The 23282-nt window shown below is 41.0% G+C and overlaps 1 protein-coding gene across 1 annotated transcript in view; it reads left to right on the top strand.

The window, feature by feature from the left end:
- Nucleotides 1-15395: 15395 nt before the first annotated feature.
- ME1 (malic enzyme 1) overlaps nucleotides 15396-23282 on the top strand; it is a 154236-nt gene continuing 146349 nt past the window's right edge. Inside the window, exon 1 of the mRNA XM_062488615.1 lies at nucleotides 15396-15500. Coding sequence (XP_062344599.1) covers nucleotides 15396-15500 — 105 coding nt within the window. The remainder of the gene's footprint in view (nucleotides 15501-23282) is intronic.

Genomic DNA, 23282 nt, shown 5'->3' with positions numbered 1-23282 from the left:
TTAACCTGGCATGTTCCTTAATACCTTTATTTTTTCTAACTAATTGTAAATCATTCATCCTCAGACAAATTTAATCCTTAATGCTCTGCTGGATTTTAATCAAATAATAAAACTAGTGATACAGAAACTACAATAGGATTTTAAATCACTACAGATTATCTGGATAACATTACAAATGCCATCTTGTCACATGTCCAAAGATTGGACTTACAAAATGTCTTTTTACTGACAAAGATGGGTTGAGCCTAGCTGGACACCATGTGCCCAGAAAAGTCTTTCTATCACTCCCCTCCTTACCTGGACATTGGAGAGAAAATATAACTAAAAGTAAAGATGAGGACAAGGGAGATCACTCAGCAATTACTGTCATGGGCAAAACAGGCTTAACCTGGGGAAATTAATTTAATTTATTGTCAATCAAATCAGAGTAGTATAATGAGAGGTAAGAACAAATCTAAAATCCACCTTCCCTCCATCCCTACATCTTGCCAGGCTTGTCTATATTTGTGAATTCTCCACCTGCTTACCTCCAATAGAACAAGGAGATGGTGGTTTTGGTCAGTTCCTCATATGCTTCTGCCAGTCCTTCCTCACGGGAGGATTTCTCCCACTCTTCCCCTGCTCCAGCATGGGGTCCCTCCCACAGGAGACAGACCTTCATGAACTTCTCCAACGTGGATCCTCCCCATGGGCTGCAGGCCAGGAGCCTGCTCCAGCACAGGCTTCTCACAGGGTCTCAGCCTCCTTCAGGCATCCCCATGCTCCAGGGTGAGGTCCTCTGCTCCACAGTGGATATTTGCTCCACCGTGGACCTCCATTAAGGGGCAGCTGCCTCACCATGATCTGCACCAGGGGAATCTCTGCTCCAGCACCTGGGAAATGTGAAATCACATGCAAACTGAAACTGAAGAATGAAATTAGTTAGTTAAGAGGAAAAGTGCAACTGCTGTAGAATATTTAGTAGATAGTATTTGCAAACACCTGCAAGCCACTTCCAAAGAAATAAAATTATATACATAACATAGCACATTATGCCTTAATAACTTCTATGCTTTTTGAGTGCTTTTGGTTTTCATTATAGCCCTTCTTGCTTGGCTGTTTTTTCTCATGCAACCTCTTTAGAGACTGAAGAAACATATCTTTACAACATTCTCTACAACAATGTATTTGCTGACAAATGGAACAGCCAGTAATTGCAATATTCCTCATGCCCACAGGCAGAGTCTCTGGCAGAAAGTCAAGTTCTTTCCAGAGTCAACTACAAACTCTTTTACCTACCTAGAACGGGTCTTTTTAATACTTTTCCATTTACACTGAGAACAAATTTGCAGGTTTCCACTGGTACCTCAGAGACAAGTATATAGTGCCACTACCAAGTGAAGTTACTGCTGGCATTCCACCCCTCCAGATTTTTTGCATCACTTCTACATGCTGGTATATACCTCTGAGTGCATCATACAGAGTGCAGATAATTGCTTCAGTTAGCAAAAATCAATTAGAAAATAGTTAATTTTTATTAAACTGAGCTGCTGCTCTGCTTTACTGTGCTGCCTCCACAAACAGCTATAGATACAGAAATGGGTGACTTGGGATGGCACCACTCCACATTTAAAATTTATTCTCCTTTTTCACACTAAAATGCAGTGTGTGTATATGAGTGCCAGTTAGATGATCCAAAATTTTTCCTTTCATATGCTCAGTATGTTTGAGACTACTCTCCTCTCAGTTCACAGACTAAATTACTGTGTAAGTCCTAAGTCAAAGTTGCACTGCCTTCCTGCTTCCCAAGAAAAGGTTTGTTTTTAATTGGCACAGGCACGCTAGTACCAATGAATCATTTTTTCCACTGTTTTGCTGTGCATCTAAGTGCTTAATTCACAAAATCACAAAATATGCTGATGTGGAAGGGAGCCACAAGAATAATGTAGGATTTATTAAGTATATTTTTAATATACTGGCCAAATTCCCAGTTCGTTACTGCTTGATGAAACAATAACAAAGTTATAATGTGTTAGATTATTTTTTGGTATTAATTTATTTTTGCTATTAATTTAACTTTTGCACAGAAATATACAGCTTATCATAACCTTAACATCATTATAGAGAAAAGCAGATGGAATATTGTAATTTGAGCTGATTTGAAAGTCCTCCTGTCTAGGTTAATAGTCTCTCTTCTGCTAGACAAACAAAATAGAAAGACCAGATTATTTCCTTTATTTAGGACCCATCCTCTGACAGGAGTAAACGATGAACAATCTTTTTGGAACAAAGCTATATCCTGAAAAGTGTTATGCACTGATCTTAATCCGGTAGCTCGGTATCTAAAGACTTGGATGAATGAGGGCCAGAGCACTCAGCATCTAGCAGAAGGGAGTTTGTAGTGGAGCAGCCTCTGCAGGAGGCAGGATCACTGCTCTTTAGAAATGAGCAGGGTGTTACAACACTTAGTTCAGTTACCAGTGTAAAAAATAAAAGAAGCTAAATATAAAGGCAGATTTAAAGTCTTTACTTCATGCAGAGCCTTTTCATATATCTTGAATTAAACCTATGGTGTCCAGGAATCTGGATCACCACTTGGGAGAAAGTATTTTGGGATATCAAATATATTTTTAGAGACTACATTAAAGGCTTATTCATATGAGTGCCATCTCTAGGTGTAAGGGAGAAGATTCAGGAGCTAAAACTATGAGGCATGTTGTACCTTAACTCCAAATGAAATAACAGAACTACTACTAAGGAGCTTGGAGTGAGAAGAGAAAGGTGACTCAGAGCTACTGCAAGGCTGGCAAGAACTGCAGAACATTCAGTCTTATGCTTACAAATGCTAACAACTTTGGGGCATAAATAAATAATACATACCATTCCAAAGCCATTGATGTCTTCATACTGTCTCTCATCAGAAATACATAAGAAAGAAGAAATGTGAGATTTATAGCTGTAGCATGGAGTACATAGGCAAGATAAAGGATATATACTTCATATAGAGTGTTTTTTCTTTTGTAAAATGTGACATAGCTTCTCAAAATACGTTACAGTAGAGTCCATGAAAAAAATGTGGCCAAGGGAAAACTATCAAAAACCAAAGCCATGGCTGAGATAGAACTTGCATTTTATTTCTTTTAAACATCAGTATTATATTCTAGGACCAACTGTCTCAGGACTGCTTGATTCACAGACCTCTTTAGAAATACTTGCTGGAACACAAGAAGTGCTTCCCAACTATTAAAGAAAGTGGGTCACTGGTTTCTGCACTCAAATACATCCAAATAATTTGTCTTTTAAACTTCAGCTCTCTTATTGTATACAGCTGTAATGAACACGCATGCACTTTGGTGCATATGAAAACAGTGACTGAGACACCAAATGTTTGATATACAGCACATGCACTATCCATTAATTCTCCCTGACAATTTATAGGCAGAGCTTTCAGGTTATCTAAATATAAACTTGCACATAGCTTCAGAGCTTGGAGGGTTCACACCCTTTTTAAATGCAGGCAACCTTTCTTCTCCATGAATTCCCATGAGGCCTCTATAGTGCACTTGCCAAAAGGCTGAAGCTCAGCAGGTGTGGTCTTTCTGTAAATATTTCCCAGTGGAAGTTTAATGTGAACCTCTCACACGTATAAAAACATAATATGCAAAGAAATGTTTGCTGGATAAGGACCTCAGATTTAAAACTCAGAGGGGAAGGGACTATGTCATTATATATACAATAGCTATGTGTATTTGAAAGCTGCCTAATCATTTAAAGGCACAGTTCTAGAAAAGCTATAGGCTTATTCTGGAAACCAAAGGAGATTCAGGGTACTCAACACTCAGCATAATGTCTCACAAAATGAACATAAAGTGCAACTACATGTTTGCAGGTAGGTGCCATGAAGATTATCCACTTGGTCTTTACAAAATAATTTGTAGATTAAATGTTGTGCAAATGCTACATGTAATTGAACATACTCTCAGTGCAACTTGGCACTGACATGCTTGTTAGGACACAGTGATTACAGTGGTGCTCTTCTGAGAGGGAGATTACATTTCTCACAGATTCTGTTCCTGACCCAACCATAGTGTGTGACCTTATAGCTAAAACTGAACAAACCAACATCTGGCCTGACAGAAACCATGTTATACCATTTGAATTATCTTTGAAAGAGAAGTTAAAATTAATATCTTGTAATGTAAGGAAGCTATCCTCCCCCTTTCAGCTGAACAATCTGTTCAAGGGTCTGAGTCTGGACTCACTGCACATCCCACGTACCTAATTCTTAGAACAAACAATTCCTTCGGGGTCTAAAACACTCACTGGATTCTGACTCAGTTGGAATAAATAATTTCTAGCAGGAAAGAAATCAAATTAGCTCGGTTTTGAGGCACATATGATCAGAGAAGTAAAAGCAAGTATGTAGTATAACTTCATTATAAGGAAATTATTGTTACAAGGATAACAGAAAGGTGCTGCCTACTCAGTTACCGCCTATATGGAAGCACTGTGTGGACAATTAGCTCCTGCCTTCTGCAAAACCTCTTTCTAGACCACCTATATTTCATTAGTTAATGCTGCATTTACATCACACAATGGAAAAAAATGGGGACCCTTGCACTGGAGGCAAGTAATTTTTATAAAAAAATTTCTAGTAACAAAAGGGGGAAAATGCCCACCATCTTTAGGTGGCTGTTTAATGAGGCAAGATCTGTTGCCTTATGATGGAGAAGCACTATTTCATGTCATAAAGAATACTGACATTTCTCTTTAACATATGCTAATGGTATCACATACATCCTTTTTTCCCCCTCATGTCCAAATCCACCACCAGCAGTCTGCATTACCAAAGATAAATGGATACTAAACCTTATGCCAATGGCACCTCCATCACACTGTGATTTCTGGGAGCATAGCCCACATTCAGTGTGCCACAATGACTGGACTTGCTTTGGGACAGGTCTGCATTGCTAGCAGACTGTTGTCCCTCCTCATCCTCCATGCAGATGTGTTTGAAGGTATTTGTCAAAACCCTTAATGTTTGGTTTTCTATTAGATTTTTTTCAGTTTCTGCTAGAGCATTAACTAGTAAGCTGCTATGAACTATTCCTGCTGATAAATTTACAGCGGAATAAGCACCAAGTGAGGCTGCAGCATACAGGGCTTGAATATGACAACCACTTCATGGACAGCCACAATAAATTCATAACTGCCTCTCTGCAGACTAGTGCTCCTAACACATGGAATTAGCACAATACAGTAGGATCACCATTATGCTTTTCAATGACAAGTTGGTTCATACAGCGGAGTAGTGCATCGGTAAATTGCCATAGTGCTCCACAGTACAGCCACATGCACATTGCATCCATCTCCTGCAGGCCTGGTTAATGTTGGTCAACCAAGCATTAAAACTGTTGGGGTAATGGAAATTCTTTGGTTTGGCCACAGAATACAGGCATCAGAAGTAAACCAAGCTCTGGCTTTCAGAGAAAAGGGAGCTCATACTGCACAGGGAGCAAGGGTAACATACCATTAGTTTAGTTCCCACAAATAATGTCACATGCAGCATTTTTTCACAGTCATGGCAAGTTCATAGAAGAACTTTTCCATACAGAAAAGATAGATGATATCAAGGTTTTGAGAAAGTCTTGTCTTTTCTGACTCATGAAACTTGTCTTTGCCAAATGGAGCTTGACAAAAGAAAGTCTGACTGTAAGCATACAGCTGCAAGGAGGGAAGCAGAGTGAGATGCAGTTTCAAAAGTCCTTTCAATAGCAAATGAGTAAGTAACAAAATGGCAGCTTATACTCAATCAATTTAATCAAATATTAAACATACACAATGGATTGCTTTGATTTACTTAGTACCACTTAGGAAAGAGGCCTCTGAGTCATTGTAGCTGTTGTACTTCCCACAGTAGTGCCTTCATTTTGAGGCATGTCACAGCACAGACTGCATGGGCTGTATAGAGGTGGGATTTGCTGAAAATCAGTAATATTCCCTTTTAAATGGAGATTTAGAAGTTTTGGGCAAAGCCATAAGGGAAACCTATTGTGTAAGCATTCATTAGGAGAGTTATGAGGACAATACAAGCAGTAATGGTGGGATAGAATAATAAGATACATTAATTTATGTATTTATTTATTTTCTGTATGTAAACACTTACACACATTTTGAGTAATGTTTTTCTTCAAGAAGCCTCTTCTTACAAGTAGGAATCAATATAACAGCTCACAAACTTAAGCAAGAAGACGCCTGATTATTTGCCAGGTAAGATATCTAATGCTGTGCAGTAACATTGTTATCGGTCTACTTCTAAATTTCTTATGTACTCATATTTCTCCCTACAGCTTGTTTATTGCCCAAATTTGTTTAATTTTTGGATAACATTTCCTCAAATAAATAAACCGTGTTCTTCAACTGTCCCTTGCAGTCAATTATATTAACTAGGACAGCTATTCTTTGGACAATTTATAAGACACTGAAACTCTCATCTGAACTAGGCCACCAACTAATTGCTATGCACAGGCAACAACGCCACATTATTTCTGAAACTCTGTCATTCTTGCCCTGTAACTGCAAATCCACAGTAATGGTGAATTATCTTGTACATGACCACTTGAAACCAGAAAATGCTGGTTAAACAAAGTCTCTGTTATTTCTTTTCTTTTGTGCAACAGAAAATAACATTGGACATTTTTACAAATTAAGGCCAGAAGAAATAATCTTAAATTTGTAAAAGGACATAATGCTATTTGGAAAATATTGTCAAACTTCAAAATTACCAGGTTAGTTCACCTTCAAAATATTGTCTTAGAAATATGGAATCCTTTTGGGGTTTTGGTATGGGAAGTTATTATTATCTCTCTAGAAATCTTTATTAGATGCTTGTTTGCTTCATATTAAGAATTTATGGTATGCAGACTATTAAAGCTGTAGTCTCCATACCTTTGAGGGCCTCTATAGAGCTGTATAGAAAGACTCTGACTGAGAACATGAACACATCTATCAGAGAATAAGTTTATGGGACATTGTTTGCTACTACCTGAGCAACCATGAGGTGAGAATCATCTTAAAAGTGGTGGGAGAGAAACACTCTTCTTTATGTTCTAGTGAAGTGTGAACAATGAGCCCTTACTCCAGTGTTCTCTTTTAGGTGTTAAGCTTGGTAGCATGATAAACAGTGGGATCGAGTGCACCCTCAGCAGGTTTGCCAGTGGCACAACGCTGTGTGATATGATAGACAAGCTGATGGGAAGGGATGTCATCCAGACGGACCTGGACAATCTTGAGAGACAGGCCTGTGTGAATGTCCTGAAATTCAACCAGGCCAGGTGCAAGGTCCTGCACCTGGGCCAGGACAATCCCAAGCACAAATACAGGCTGGGTGGAGAAAGGATTGAGAGCAGTCTTGGGAAGAAAGTCTTGGGAGTTTGGTCAACAAGAAGCTCAACATGAGCTGTAAAAGTGTACTTGCAGACCAGAAGGGTAATTGCACTATGAAGACAGGCCAAGAGAGCTGAAATTGTTCAGCCTGGAGAAGAGGAGGCCCTGGGAAGACCTTACATCAGCCTTCCAGTACCTAAAGGGGGCCTACGAGGAAGATGGAGAGAGACTTTTTACAAGGTCATGTAGTGATGGGACAAGGGGGAATGGTTTTAGACTGAACTCTTTCAGGTTTAGATTAGATATTAGGAATAAGTTATTCACTATGAAGACGGCGAGGCACTGGAACACGTTGCCCAGAGAAGCTGGGCATCATCCTGGTCCCACCCTTGGAAGTGTTCAAGATCAGGTTGCATGAGATTTTGAGCAACATATTCCAGTGGGAGACATCCCTGCCCATTGCAGAAGGTTGAAACCAGATGATCTTTAAGGTCCCTTCCAGCCCAGGCCATTCCACGTTGCTTCTTTTGCCCTTGTGTTTTGTACTCATGCTTAACCTGTCTTGGCCTTTTGCAAGTAATTGCAAACCAAGCATCATTACCATTGATGGCCATGACTCCTTAACCTAGTTTTTACAATTAAAGCAGTGTGGCAATTCTCTACCTAAAAAAGTACTGCCTCATCCTTCTTCCCTGATGATTCAACTGATTTTAACTTTTAATCAGTCTTGTCTAAATGATTTGTACATAAAAACCCTAAGCACAGCTGGAATCTCATGCACTAAACCTCACATGCTTTGGCAAGTGAACTGCATGTAAAGGACCCCACACATTTCCCTTTGCATAAGGAAGGGTTGCTGATGAGCTAGGACTTGTGTTTGAGCTTCTGCCAACATTTTTGTCAGAAGGTTTGTTTTAAACATTGCTAATGATTTGGAAAACAAAACAGACCTTGCAGAACAATTTCCAAAATATTTATGGTAATTAGTATGTGGAGAAGAAAAAGCCCTTCATGGGCTCCTGTGTAGAGGAGATGAAGTAGTTAAAAGAGGAAAATTTCTGAGCACACTTTGTCTATTGTTAAACTGTTAAAATTCCTGTGCCAGACATAATCATGGAAGCAAACAATGGAAGTGCACTTGCTAGTATTATTCCAAAATTAGCATAAAGGTGCTGAAGTTGTTTGAAATTTTGTCTGTAATTGGGAGAGCCAAAATAATTCACTCTCTTTTTATAAACAATGGAAGGAGTCTTGCAGACTTTCTACTCTTATTGCTGGAACATAGATCTGATACAGCAATTTAAGTAAAAGTGCTGTTTGGGCCTTTTTCTAAATCCTATTATTCCGAGCAATGGAGTGAACTCCCAGCATTAAGATACAAATCATACCATAAAGTCATAGCTATTTAATTCTGGCATTCAAAAATCTTCAGTTCCTAATTCAGTGCAACTAAAATGAGGCCAAGAAAAAATTGTCCTGAGACCATTAACCAAGCAGTTTAAAATTTTTAATTTTCCTAGTCTGAAACATTCTTCCACAAAACACCTTCAAAATATTTGAGATGGAAATAAATGTGCACATCTAAATTTCTAAAATTATGTTTAGGCATTTGCATTAGTGATGAAAAGATAACACTATCAAGATTTCCTATCCTTCAGATAAGCAGGCTTTGGAATTAAGAAGTATTTTACATTCTTCATCCCCAGCCAATTCAGGAAATTAATTTTAACAGGATATTTCAAAGAAGATTTGCTTGATTTTGAATAACTTGAAAAGAAGGAATGTGAGTTTTAATGCCTTTATGGAGGTCATTTGAGTCACTCCAGAGTGTCTGTATATTCAAAAATATTCATTTAAAATCACCTTGGAAATCTATTACTCCTCACATTAGTTTTGTTCTCATGAGATTAAAAGACAAGAAATGAATAGTTGGGCCTCTATAGTTTTGGGGGTCTTTTGGTAGAAATAGAGAAATTCTTAGAAAACTGCACTATTTGGGCAAACACTGGAAAAGGGTTGGATGTTTATTTTGAGCATTATTTAATATTCTTGAAACATAAATACAGACAGAATATCTTCTGAGAACATGCTGCACTGTGGCATGCATATTTTATTTGCCTTGGGCTAGATTTCCTATCATAACAAGGACATGGTCTACCAGTCAAAATGTCAGCACTGGGATGTGGGAAAATTAAAAGTGCCGTTCTACTCCAGGCCTACTGTGAAGCATGATTGGCTATGTAGACATGCAGCTACTTGTATATGTCTCTTCCTAATTTACATCTGGCTTGAGAAGTGCTGGAAGTTCCTAATAGGTACCATGTATATGTGGACATGTTCTCACCGTGCTTCAACATCAACAACATGTACTGGGCCAAGTAGAGCTTTTTTCCTGAGACACCTGGACAATATAATGTTGACTAAAACAAATTGTAACAGGAATTCTTACTGTCTTATTGATTTATATATATATTATGTACGTGTTATGCTGAAATAATTTTAGTACTTCTATGAATCCAGTAATGGATTCCAAAATTGTGGAGTATTAGGACACTTAGCACTAGTTGTTGAAGTTCAACAGTTTAACTAAATTGAATGCATGTAGGATAAAACCCTTAACAGAAAGGGATAAAGTGTGAGTGGTATAAAGCAAGTTCTGAGTAAAAATCCCACCGGTCAAACAGATACAAGCCTTAATAGAAGGAGAGTCAGAAACTGAAGAGCAAGATCAAAGAAAGCTGATTAATTCATGAGGAGGAACAGCCTTTTGTGGCTCTAATGAAATTCCTGCAAAAGTGTCTGCATTATCAGAGAGTTTGACACTCTCAGCAGTGTATTACTTGCAGAATCATGTAACAGTCTATGCTGGAAAGGATGTCTAAAGCGTATCTGGCCCAACCTTCTGTTGTCAATAAACTGAACTTCAAAGCTAGATTGTTCATGGCCTTTTCAAGCTTTGAAATGTTCCAGGCGTGAAATTCTTCAGCATCTCGTGGCAGCCTGCTCAAGTGCTCACCACCCTTCTGCTTGAAAATGTTGTGCTTAAGCCCAGCTGGACGTTGTGTGGGTGCACCTTGCTACAGCCACCTCTTAGCATTGCACTCCTCATCCATGAGAAGAGCCTGGCTCTGCCTACTCCATACCGGTCTCCTGGCCAGGGTGTGGCATGGGCTGGGGCCGGGGGGATCCCCGTTTGGACCAGCAAGGCAGGCAAGGAGTTGCCAGCCATGGCTCTTCCCACCACCCCCACTGAAGGAGGAGGGGGAGGGCAGGCTGGGGCAGCCGAGGGCAGCCCTGTCCGTGTGTGCTGCGCTGCTGAGGCCAGCCTGAGGCTGAGCTGAGGACGTGAAGCGGGGTCAGGGACAGCCTTGTGACCGCTGAGTGACTCTGTAGTGACGAGGCTGTGAAGGCCAGGCTGGAAAGCCAGCCCACAGATGGTCAGGGTCCAGGACAGCGAGGCCCATGGCCAGGCCCAGGCAAGGCTGCGGTGCTGCTGGGCCAGTGACCGATGACCCTGGGAGCTGATATGGGGTATTGAGCCATGGCTGGGTGGGTGGGTGGGTGCCCTGGGAGTGTGGGCAGGGACAGGCAGGCTGGCAGTGCTCAGTGCTGGCACTTGGGCACGTCAAACCTTCTAGTAGATTCTGCTCTTAACGTCAGGAGTACATTGTCTACTCTGAAGTAAATGTTTTTCAAAACTGACCTGTTATAAAAATCACTTCTAGCTAATAAAAACATCATTATTAAACAATAACCTCATACTGCTCATACAGTTCAATTTTTGCTTCTCCTTCAGCCTAACTAAAAACACATCTCTTAGTGATGAAAAATTTAACTACATTTTCAAATTACCTACAAGAAGCCAGGATTGCTGCCACTACTATAAAATGTTTATGTTATAGAGACTTTTAAAATGTTTCAATTCTGTTGGTAGATCATGAAATAATTGATCTTTTTTAAAAAGTAACTTCGGGTCCCTGCCAAATTTGACTGGGTATGGCCAACCCAATAAAAAAATTTGTAACTCAATAAAAAGTTGTAACTCAGTAAACAAATGTATAGAAACAAATGTTTCTATAAATACACCAGCAGCAAAAGGAAAGTTAACAGAGCATCTCCATCTTTTATTTAGTCACTGTCCCTGGAGGTATTTAAAAGTGGTGTAGGCATATCACTTAGGGCCATGGTTTAGTGTTGGACTTGGCAGTTCTGGGTTAACTGGACCAAATGATCTTAAAAGTCTCTTCCAATGAACTCACACAGCCTCCACCCCCCCAGGAAAGGACCCAGGGTTACACCAGATGACAAGCACAGCAGAACTTAACAGTGTTGCACTATTGCAAAAAAGCAAACATTGTGCTGACAAGTATGGAGAGCATTGGCATGGCTCAAACATATGAAGTAAAGCTTTCCATTGGTTCAGGGCTGATGAGGTCTTACCTGGAGTACCGTGACCCTATAGTGAGCGCCCAACTGTCACCATCAGTTGATAATAGTTCAACTACAGATCTCTTAGTGGGGTAAGTCAGACACGACACACAAGTACCACCCTAAAAGTAGTTAACTGGATGTTTTCATCAGGACATAGGAATTCCCTTTCTCTTCTTCCAAACTGGTAGCTCCAAAAGCTAACCCCTCCCCAGCGTCACAGCAGGATATGCAGCTCCCAAAATCAACAGTGGTTCAGAAATAGTTTGAGGGAGTTCAAATCTTCTGATCACAACATTATCCTTGTGTTAGAAACCTAACACAAGGATATTTCCCAAGTTTCATTCTTAAATATTTAAACACGGTGAGTAATCTTAATTAAATACAACAAAGAAATTTTCCCCTGTACTTATCCATCCTTACTTCTGCCTTGCCAAAGTGGGTTGTCAAGTTTCTGGCTCAGATAGAGTTAATTTTCTTCCTAATATCTGGTACAGTGCTGCATTTTGGATTTAGTAGGAGAATCATGTTGCTAACACTGATGTTTCAGCTGCTGCTCAATAGTGTTCACCCTTCAGTCAAGGACTTTTCATTGCCTCATACTCTGTCAACAAGGAGACACAAAAGAAGCTGGAAGGGAGCATAGCCAGCATAGCTGACATAAAGGGATATTCCATACCATGCAACATCATGCTCATTAAATTAAATCAGGGGATTTGGCCATGAGGAGCCAATTGCTGCTCAGGGATGGGCTGGAGTTTAGTCAAGTGGTGAGCAATTGTCTTCTGCATCACTTGGTTTTCTTGGGTTTTACTCCTCTTTGTTACCTCACTTGCAATTACTACTAATACATTGTATTTTACTTTATTTTGTTTATCAAACTGGCCTTTACCCATACATTTTACCATTTTTTAGAGTTCTCCCCATCTCAGGAAATGAGTGAGCAGCTGCATAGTACTTAGTTTCTGGCTAAGGTTAAATCACACCACTAATTTTCCTTCTAGTATTTTTTTTTTTTTTTCCTAGAACTGCTTCAAGTGGAGCTTTTCAGATATCCTTAGTACATCTGAGGATATTTGAGAGAGACAAAGCAATACAGAAGGTGCGAAGAAACCATAAGTACTTATGAAAAATAAAAAGTAAGAGTTTTAAAAGCACTCCATATAGAAACCATTTGAGAAAAATAATTAAATGCCTGCCAGAAGAGCAAAACCACTGTATTTTCTGTCAGAAACACACCAATAGTGTACAGTGCCCAATGAGGGTCTGAATGTGGGCCAACATTTACAAAAAATCTGTATTGTGTACACAGCCATTACAAATAAGTTGGTCACTTACAAAGGCTTTATTTATAGTCCTATAAATAGGATTGTATTATGCAATTATTATGCAATGCAGTCCTCTTTTGGAAAAATTACCTTTGACTGCAGATGTAACTGCTGAGCATTACTCCTCTGGGCTACTGAATGATTTTTATGGTTTGAATATTCTGAGGTCCTAGAAAAGCCACTAAATTTCTAAAATTTCTCTTGATCAAAGACACTCTGTGAAGGCAAAACAAATGCACAACTGAATTTGAAGGAAGGTGTAAAGTCTAGAAGAAAAGTAATCACTAACAGCAGACTTGGACAAATAAATACCTACTAATCTCATTAAATGGTAGAATGTTCCAGGTCTCAAGGGGAAGGTTTCTATAGGTGACAGGTGACACCATTTTTTCTTGCTTCTTCGGTCTTCCTTTTGAGCTGAAAAGATCTGTTGCCATTCTTACAACTCATTTATCTCAAAAGATAGTTATGATTTAGTTTTTATTAGTGTTTGAACATAACAAATGGAAATAAACTGTAATTTTAGGAAGATAGGGAGGACTAAGTTCACACTTAAGACACAGTAGTAGATGGCTTCTGAATCCTGATTACATATATATATAACCCAATGGATTTGACTTTGATTAGCTGTTTCATTACATACCTTTTATAACTTGGGCAAAGTGAGTCAGGACAAGTGCTTAGGAGGATTCGGACCTCTGAGCAGGTAGTCACAATGATTGCAGTGACTTTTCACATAAATCAAAGAGAGTTTGTTTTATAAAGTGTTGCAACATGAAGATAAAAATTACATCAGTACACATCACTCTCAGACAAAATATTGCACTAGGTCAGCATTCCATCAGAATGGTTTCAGCGTACACTACAAAGAAAGGAGAAAGGATGTTTCTGTGTTGCTTTTCACTTTTATAACTAAGAAAAAGGTGAAACAAAACCCCATACCTCTGATACCTACTAAAGGTAATATTCAGGACTTGGGTGGGGAGGAAGGTATTTAGCTACCCAGAGAAACCCAAGGGAAGCTGGATAATTGACCAGAAAGACTCCAGGTTTAAAGTTTTGAAGAAAGTTTTAATTTTAGTTTACTGCTTTCCATAATACTAAGATGGTGGAGCATGGGAGAAATCTATTTACTGAATTTTCTGCTGACTTGCAAAGTCAAGTTTCCAGAAATAGAGACTTGGTAGGCTTCCAACTTTCCATTGTTAGTTAACTGCAAATAAACTTTTCAGAACTACTTGGTATATTTGGTAAAGGCCAGATTCTGTGGAAGTCTCTTTTTTTTTTTTTTTTTTAATGAAAGAGTAGGTAGCAGTTTGGCTACAAGGCCTACTGATTAAATGTGAAGAGGCAAGTTTAAAAGAGCTGCAAAATCTCTATCTGTTCATTGCTGCTTGACAACAGAAACCAAACCCTTCTAAATTAATCCTGTAGTCACACACTTAAAGCTGTGTAAATTCTCCAGCAGGACTACATCATCCAGATGGAAATTATTTTTGCTTACATACATGAATTTAGAGCCATAAAGCCACAGTCATACAATACACAATGGGTTGTATGCAAAGAATTTCAGAACGTATTGCAGACAAACGTCAGGGCTAGTGTTACAAACCAGCTGAACACCCACTCTGCCCCAGTGCTCTCCATCCTGAGCAGGCATAACCCCCACCAGCTGAAGCCAACCCACACCAAACATGTGCTCCTGACTGTACGAAGCTATGCAGTCCGTCCCCTTCGGGCAAGATTGGGTTTCACGGCCATTTAAATAGCAGAAGGAAAGCCAAACTTGAACGCGACTCAAGCGCAGACGCCCGGCTCCTGCCTGCGGCCGTGCCAGGGGGCTCAGCCGGGCCGCGGGGTCTCGGCCGATGGGCTCCGGGCGCGGCGCTCGGCAGCCCCCGTGCCAAACCCAGCGCGACGAGCAGAGCCGCGCCTGCGAGCCCCCCTCGGCAGCAGGTGATCCCCGACCGGCCCGATTCTCCGGGCGGCTTCTGCGCCGCGCCAGCAGGCAGGGCAGGGCTGCGGCTCCGCGCCCCCGCCGCCCCTCGCACCTGGGCGGCCGCCCGGCCGTGCGCGGAGCCGCCGGTGACTCAGCGGCGCCCCGGTGACCCCCCCCTCCCGCGGCGGCGGCGCCTCGCCGCGGCTCTGCCCCCTCCCTCTCTCCCGGTAGGATCATCCCACCCCGCCGGGCGGTCACCTCGGCAGGAGGAGCAACCGCCACTTTGCCTCGCTCCCGCAGCGACCTGACGGCAGTCCGCCCCGCCGCGCCGCACCATGCAGGCAGGGAAGGGAGACCAGAGGAGGCGGGACGCCGCCCGGCCGCTGCAGCTCACCATGAAGAGGGGCTACGAGGTGCTCCGCGACCCCCACCTCAACAAGGTAGGGGCGGGCAGGGGAGGTGCGCCGCTGGGAGAGGAGCGCGGCTGCCCGAGCCCTCGCCGCGGCCCCCGCGGGTGACGGACGGTCCCACCGGGAGCTGCCCGCGGAGCCGGGGCCGCCGGGCCGCTCTCGCCGCCGCCACCTGTCACGGCCCAGCGGCCGCCGGGCCGGGGGCGGCGGGCGCGGGGCAGCCGCACTTCCTGCGGGCCCGGCGCCGCTTCCTCTTCCTTCGGGCGGCGGGGGGCGGCCAGCGCCCGGGCCGCGGAGCCATCCCCCGGTACCCCCCGGGGGAGAGGAGCTGCAGTAGCAGCTACGGGGAGGAGGATGCTGCTGAAAGTTACGCCGCTGTGATGCGAGTTCCTGCTGTCGTGCTTCTCTTTTCCTGGTACCCTCCTTCTTTTCTAATCCGCTTTTCTACGGATACCCCACCTCGTTTCCTCGGCTATTGGTGCTGTCCTGCGTTTTTTCCCCTGGCTAGGTGGAAAATGTCTTTATCACCATTATTCCTCTTGGAGCTCTAAAATGCGACTGCAGTTTCCTCCCCGCTCTGCATCAGCGAATGCAGCCAGCTTTTCTGGGAGATGCCGTAGACAGCAAAACCTTTTGGATGCATCACCAGTTTGCTTAAGAATGGTAATTCAGCTTGATCAAACTTCCTAGACGTTTAAAACTAATCTGGGAAATATAAAGCTGAATAGAGAGGTGTTGGAGCAACTGCTTTGATGAAGATGCAAAGTTCAAATAGTAAAATAATTAAATTGGTGTGACAAGCCCTGAATCTTCTGCCAAAATGAAAAATGGTTAAAGGTAGATAATAAACCACACCTAGCGCATGGAGCCTTGGTCAGACTCTTACCTCTAAATTTCACCTTGCATCTTAACTGGAATGGTGCTCTGATTTGTTCTGCATTACATTAGAATGCATATACAGTCACTTTGCTTATTGCCGAGTTGGATAAGTTGACAAAAACTGTGTCTCTAGTTTTACTGGACAGGTTGACTCATCGCTAAAAGCTCCATGTATTAGTTAGATGAATAGTGCTTTTATTAGTCTTGGTGCTTGACTACAAAGTTTCCTTAGAGGCTGTCTTAAGTCTGTGTGTAGGCCTGAGAAGGTCTCCTGAGGTAAGGTTAAAGGAAAATTTACCAAAATATAAAACGCCCAAGAAGAAACCAAGGAGAGGCTGTTTTGCTTGGGTTTGTGTTTAAGCAGCTGTAATATTAATGGAAAAATTCTGATTCAGCATAACCAGAAGGCCAATGCAACAGAAAACTCACCTTGTTTAAAGAAATAAAAAGGGGCCTGTTCTAAAGTGCATTGACTGAAGGGCAGTCAGTGGCAGGCTCATTGCAATGGTTTTCCCCTTCCACACCGTACATCTTGCCTCTAAACAGCATACAGTAAGGATGGCTCGTCAGAGATGAGGTGCTAAAGAGGAAGGGTTTTGCTTGACTTTAAATTCCAGGAGACAAGAGTTACTCTTCTGAGTTGGAACAGGCCCACAAGGATTATCAAGTCCAGCTCTTAAGTGAATGGCCTGTGTGAATATCAAACTGGCAAGCTTGATGGGTTAGCACCATTCTCTTCCTGGGTCAGGCTTTATTCTTTCATACGCTCTCAGGTGTGGTATAGCACATGTGTACTGTAAAGCAGAGAAGCAGGAAAAGATAGTTGTTCGTTACCAGCCATATTCACACAAGTGAACAGAATTTGATGTTAGAAATGCTCAGCTGAAAAGTCTGGTCTTTGTGCCTGTGAGTAAAATCTGGTCCTGGTCTGGTAAAAGGATAGGTAATCCTGTTTTCTGACTGAGACAGGTGATGTTTTTGTGGGTGTAGATGTACTACACCCTAATATATGTATGTATGTATGTATGTCCACACCCTAATATGTACATATTTGATTCTGTACAGGTGCACTAAATTCAAATATGTTGAGGACTGCCCCCATCGTTGCCAGTTTGATAGCTTGTGACCTGCCTGCACATGTGGAAGCTCCCTGTTCACTTTCTATTGTCAAGGCTGTTAAACAAGCATCGGGTTGTTTAACAATTCAATTTAAGGTAGAGAAGATATCTCCTTTAATGATTCTAAAGTACAGGGATTTCTTTCAGTCTTGCAGGACGCCAGAACTTTCTGCTGTCTTGACCCTGTCAAGGAATTGCAGTTTCTCAGGATCAGCACTTTCTTTAGGATTCGGTGCCAGTTTTAAGAGGCCTATTTGCATTTATGTGGCAAAAGTAGAGTAAGTACTAAGTAGTGGTATCTATCTGTATACACAAAAGTGTAAGTACTAAATAGTGGTATCTAGCGGTGACTTGTAGAAAAAGAAGGCAATTGATGTTTTCAGGGTCTCTTAAGACAGATACCCTGGCAAGCAGGTAAAACTGAATTGTGCTTCAGTATGTGGAAACTTGAAAAGTTGAAAATTTTACATGGAACCATTTATACTTGAACGTCTTTAAAAACAGATGCAAGAATAAATAAGTGTTAGACTTAAAAAGGAAAAAAAAAAGCCAACCAAAACAGAAAACCCAGCCCCAAAACTGTATCTCCATTTAGGTACTCTATTTCATTGCCTCACTCATTCAACAATAAAACTGGATTTCTGTACACTTGTCCATTGGTTTTTATACTTACCCTTCCTGGCTTTTGAGAGAAAAGGCTGTTTGAATGCCGGGATGAACACCCAAATTTCTTATTTTCTGCTTGGCCTCTACTTCTGCTTGGATGGCAAAATTGACTCCCTAGGCAATATCACTCTTAAATCCTTTGTTTGACTATGTTAGTAATTCACAAACATGTCTAACTTTCAGTGGGAGCAAGATCAATTAAAATGTTTGGTGGTTTGGTGATTTGCTCCCCCACCCTTCCCTTCCCACCCCCGCTAAAGCATTTTGAGTCCCTGAGTGGCTTGTGCCATCTCAGTAGCAGTGATACATCAAAAATCATGACAAACAGTGGATTGTAACAGACTGAATTTAATTACTTGAGGGTGTGTGTCCAAGTCTATGGACAATAATTGTAATTCAGTTAATTGTCTGAAATTTGAGGCTGTTAGTGTTTAAAAGTGTACTTAGAACCTTTGTGGTAATTGTCTTTTTCCCTCAGGCAACCAAATACATTGTAAATAGCGATTACAAGGAAAACAAACACAGTTTCACTTCTTTTCACTGAAATAGATTTGGCTGGGAGTTGTAGGCTCTTTAAGCTGATGAGCTACAGAAGTGTGGAAGTAATTTGCTCTTTCCCTACTGTAAATCTCATTTACACTTTATTCAGTGGACAAGTTTACAATTTTAAAGCACGCAAGCAGTTTAACTACAGTTTCATCTTTAATTTTTTACCTTTTAATATTTAAGCAAATCACATTTTATCATAAGCTGCTTATTTTCAGAATCTTGGTGTGAAGATAGAGAAACATGCGTTTCAATAGAAAACTTTCCCAATAGCTTGTATTAGTTGCCAAGTGTGAACTCCTCCCTGATTGAGAAACTTTGCCGTTGGAGAAATGCTTTGGTTCCAGGCTGCTTTTGTATCCTTGCAGAGCAATTCTGTGAGCAGTAAATAAGTGACTCTATTGAATCTAAGTGCTAGAGGGCTCTTTCTCCTCCTCAGATGCCTAACTTTAACTCCTCTACTGAGTGACTGCTGTCCTCATTGCTGAATATAATGTACTTGTAAACTCTTGGCCCCTTTTTTTTTTTCTTTCTGTTTATTCAAGTTGCACTAAAGCCCTGTAGATTTCAGAACAGACTGTCTGCTAGGGCTGCTGAATATCTGGGAGCACTCAGAGTCTGTCCCACCTGCAATTGCATTGGTGTTTTACCCCTACATCTCCCAGATGTGATGCCCCTGAACCTTAGCAGGTTCTCACTAAGTGGCATTAGTTGTTGGCTGGAGTTGATTATCAGTGCATTGACTTATTATGGGATTTACTATAGAAGGACCATACTGGAACAGAGCAAAGGTCCATTCATCCCAGTGTCTTATTTCAACAGTGGCTCAACTGGAGCCCTCAGGAGAGGCAGAGGAGTGAAGGTGCCTCTGGTGAATAATCAATTCCAGGCTGAGGGAATGAGCAAGTGATTAGAAGGTCATTAAGATATGAACATATGTCTAGCCTATCAGTTTACATATGTGTAAACAGTATACTTTTTTTACTACAAATCAGTTGTGAACTTCTTAGAGAGAGACTCATGGACTTCCCATTTTGTTCTACATTTCAGATAGTGGGATGAGAATGCTTGTGAAATACAGATAGAATTTGTTCTAGCTGCACACAGCTAGTTGCCTTTCTGAAAGCAAATTTGATTTTGAGAAAGTATAAACCCATGATTTGGTTTATTGGGTGACATATAAAAAAGGTTTCATGACTTTGACATTAGTGGGCAACCCTGCAACAGGTCTCGGAAAACCCAAACCTCAGTAAAAAATCAGAAGTATTCCAGGAGGATTTTCTCTGTCTGGTAAAACAGAGAAGCATTCAAGAACTCTCTTAAAATAAATCTATTCTTTTATCAAATACCAAGCAATGGAAGACTATTTTTCCTTCTGTTGATAATGTTTGTATTTTCACATCTTAAGCTTGTGTGTGCTTTGGATGGGTCCTATGGAGTGGTCAATGCTCAATGAATGTTGCCTTTGCCTTACCTGTAGATAGCTGTTCTGGAAGAAAGCTATTGTGGGGGATGGAGGAGGAAAATACTTCTTTAAATTTCATATTAGAATTATCTATAATTCATAATTAATTTGTAAGATAGAATTTCTGGAAGTTACTTCATATTGCAGTGGATTCTTTAATTTTAAGTGGTAGTAGGTATGAGAGTTTTTTAGATTGTCAGCTCCATATGAAAGTGAAGGTGTAATCTGAAGAATTATTTTTAGTATAATTGCTGATCACTCTTACTGTCTCTACTACCTTTAGCTTTTTGCCCTTTAAAACTTTGAAGTTTTTAATAATAGTCGTTCTTCTTTTCCCTGCCAGATCACATAGCAGAGCAATTCTGATCTTGATAGGGTTAGCCATGTGATTTTTTTAGGTCTTTGACGAGAGTACATGGTATAGTGGTTGTGCTAGCACAAAGAGTGAACTTCAATCAATATTGCCCATGTGCTTGACAAGCATTAAGTTTTTCATCTCTTACCAGGATCTTCAACACTAGTTGCCGTTGTGTGGAGCAGCAACATAAACCAGGAGGCTCTTCAAGTGTCAGGTTGGCTCATACAAGAGCTGTTTGTTCTTTAACAGTCAGGATCATAAGTTGCAGACTGGCAGAACTGCAGTCACCTTGTTTGCTTGAGTTTGGGCAACAGTGTGAGCTCGACAGTGTCTCACTGGTGGGTACCACAGGGCTAGACGAGGAGGTTGTCATACTGGCAGTGTATTTTTCCTTCCTGTAAACACCTTGTTGAGGTGTGAGGAAGGAGTAGTAATGAAGGATGCCTTTTGTATGACTGCTTTTATATACAGTATATGTGGAGGGGCTTTAAAAAGCAATTATGTACTTTTTTTTCCACTTTTCTTATTTTAAGGCAGGTTGTCCTGCACACTGTTAATAAGGAAAAAGTATTGGAAAAAGCACAGAGTGTTCATTTCCTCCAAAATACTTTGCTCCTGACCTAGTAGGTAAGTTGTTGTGGTTGGTGTTATGTTCTTTTCTTTCTGTTGGCCTCCAGTTCTTTGCTTGCAGTTATGAAACAGAGTGCTGAGACAGCAAGTTGGGAACAAAGTTCTGTGACTTGAATTAAAAGCAAATAAAATGAAGAAGTTATGCAGTAAGCTAAATAGCAGTAGTAGCAACTGAATAAGTTGTCACAGGAAGCTGGAACCTAGAACTGTTTCACTGCAAAGCTGCTTCAGACATTAAAACCACTTTTCAGTTGTGTAATTTTCTTGTGAACTTGAGTAGCTGAATAGAAAATTGACCTTTTTACTTTTGATTGAGGAATCCTATGGCCATTGGTTATAAATGCTGTTTGAATAGAAATGTTAATCCTGGCACAGAGCACCTTTTAAGCAGGATCTCTGTATTTAAATTGGTTTAAATGTGCTTTTCAACAGTAGGTTTTATAGAGATGCTGGCCAGAGTACTTGGGTGTTGTTTTTTTTATCTTACTTGTGGATGCTGACAATAAATAGGAGTAGAGTTCACTGAGAAATTTTACTTCTGCCTAGGTAGAATAAAGTACAGAGGGTATCTTGAAGTGCAGAAGTTCTTAACTCTGCATTCTGCACTTTATGCATCCAATTCTGCTGTACCATTTTCTTCTATTGAGCTGTTGCTGAAAAAAATACCAGTTGCAGCTGTAGGAGGCACAAGGTTCTCTTGCCCCAGCCCTGCTTGCCTTGTAGATGGGGGGAGGAAGAGAAATGTGTGTGACAGCAGTGTTTCTTATTAACCAATAACTAGATGTTAAAATGTGCCATCTTTGCTTTGTCATGCTTTCTTTCTTTGCCTGCTCATGTAGGCTGTGTATTTAATTCATGACTTGCTTCTGGCTGCTGTTGCCCATGCCTGAAGGGGTTGATGTGGAGTTTCATGCCAAAGGTCTCCTTGCTCCAGGCTCTGGATGTGAGAGTACTGATACCCTTCAGTTAGGTCCTTCATTAAGTTTTTTGAGTTTATAGTTGAGAGTTTTTAGTGGAACAGCTGTTTCAAAGAAGCTTCAAAAGCATCATTTAGTGGAGGACACGATCCTGGGGTTTCAGTCGCAGTAGCAAGTGTTTTGTCCTCCCTGCAAATCTGAAGAGCTCTTGTAAGGTGTCATTTGTGCTCCCCTGGCTGGGGCAAATGTTTGGAGGTTGCCTGTGTGCTCTGTGGCACATCATGGCTGGAAGACAAGCAGGGAAAGGGCAGAAAAGAACAGAAATAACACTATTGGTTTGTGTGCCTGTCTAATGAGATTGGTTATGCAATAATAAAGTTTGTCAGTAGTAGGCCATTAGTTAAACTTTGTTTGAATGTTCTTGTCATTCATGGAGATGCTTTCTCTGTACTTTCTGCCTAGACCAGGCCTTGCCCATGGCTGGGAATAATTTTACAGAGATTTCTATTGTCTGGTTTAACATAACACCAAAGAACTAAATCTGGTATAGGAAAAAGGCAATAGAATGTGGGTAGGATTACCAATTTGTAATATATGGGAGCCAAAATTTTGTATAGGAAACTGCAGGCAAACATGACGCAGCAATCATGTACCTAAAAGCTAGGATAGGTGGGACTTGGAACAAACTTCCCCATGGACTGGTAGAAGTAGCAAGACCATGCATGAAATTGCAGGAGACTGGGGAAAGGCTTTAGTGCTTCCAAGTGTCTTACCTGACATAGGAATTCAGATATTTAAATTAAGATGCTGTTGGTTTCTATTCAGAGGCAGAGGATGAATTTGTCTTAGAATAAAGAGAACACTATAGAACACTAGAATGTTCTGCCATACTATTCAGGGAGAAAAGTATCATACACAGTTTCCAGCACTGCTTTCTAGAAGGGCTTGCAGTCATGGGAAATCTACCTTACGCAACTGATACATTAAGAAGTGTTATTTATTATTGGTGTCCTATTCTCAAAGCCTGTGAAGTGACTTGTGGTTCTGAAATTGCAGCTGTGCAAGTTCTCTGTTGATTGATTGTCTTGTATGTCTGTTCATCTTAAAAAAATTTAAAAAATCAAAATCATGGGTGAAGTCAAGGAAGACAGGGGAGGCCATCCAATAGGTGCTTAAAAAATTCTCAATATAAATGGAATAATTTTTATTACTGTTTACCCTATACAGCCTGCA

Source organism: Cinclus cinclus, chromosome 3, assembly GCF_963662255.1.
Source record: "Cinclus cinclus chromosome 3, bCinCin1.1, whole genome shotgun sequence".
Taxonomy (NCBI): Eukaryota; Metazoa; Chordata; class Aves; order Passeriformes; family Cinclidae; genus Cinclus; species Cinclus cinclus.
This window is presented reverse-complemented; position numbering and strand designations above follow the sequence as displayed.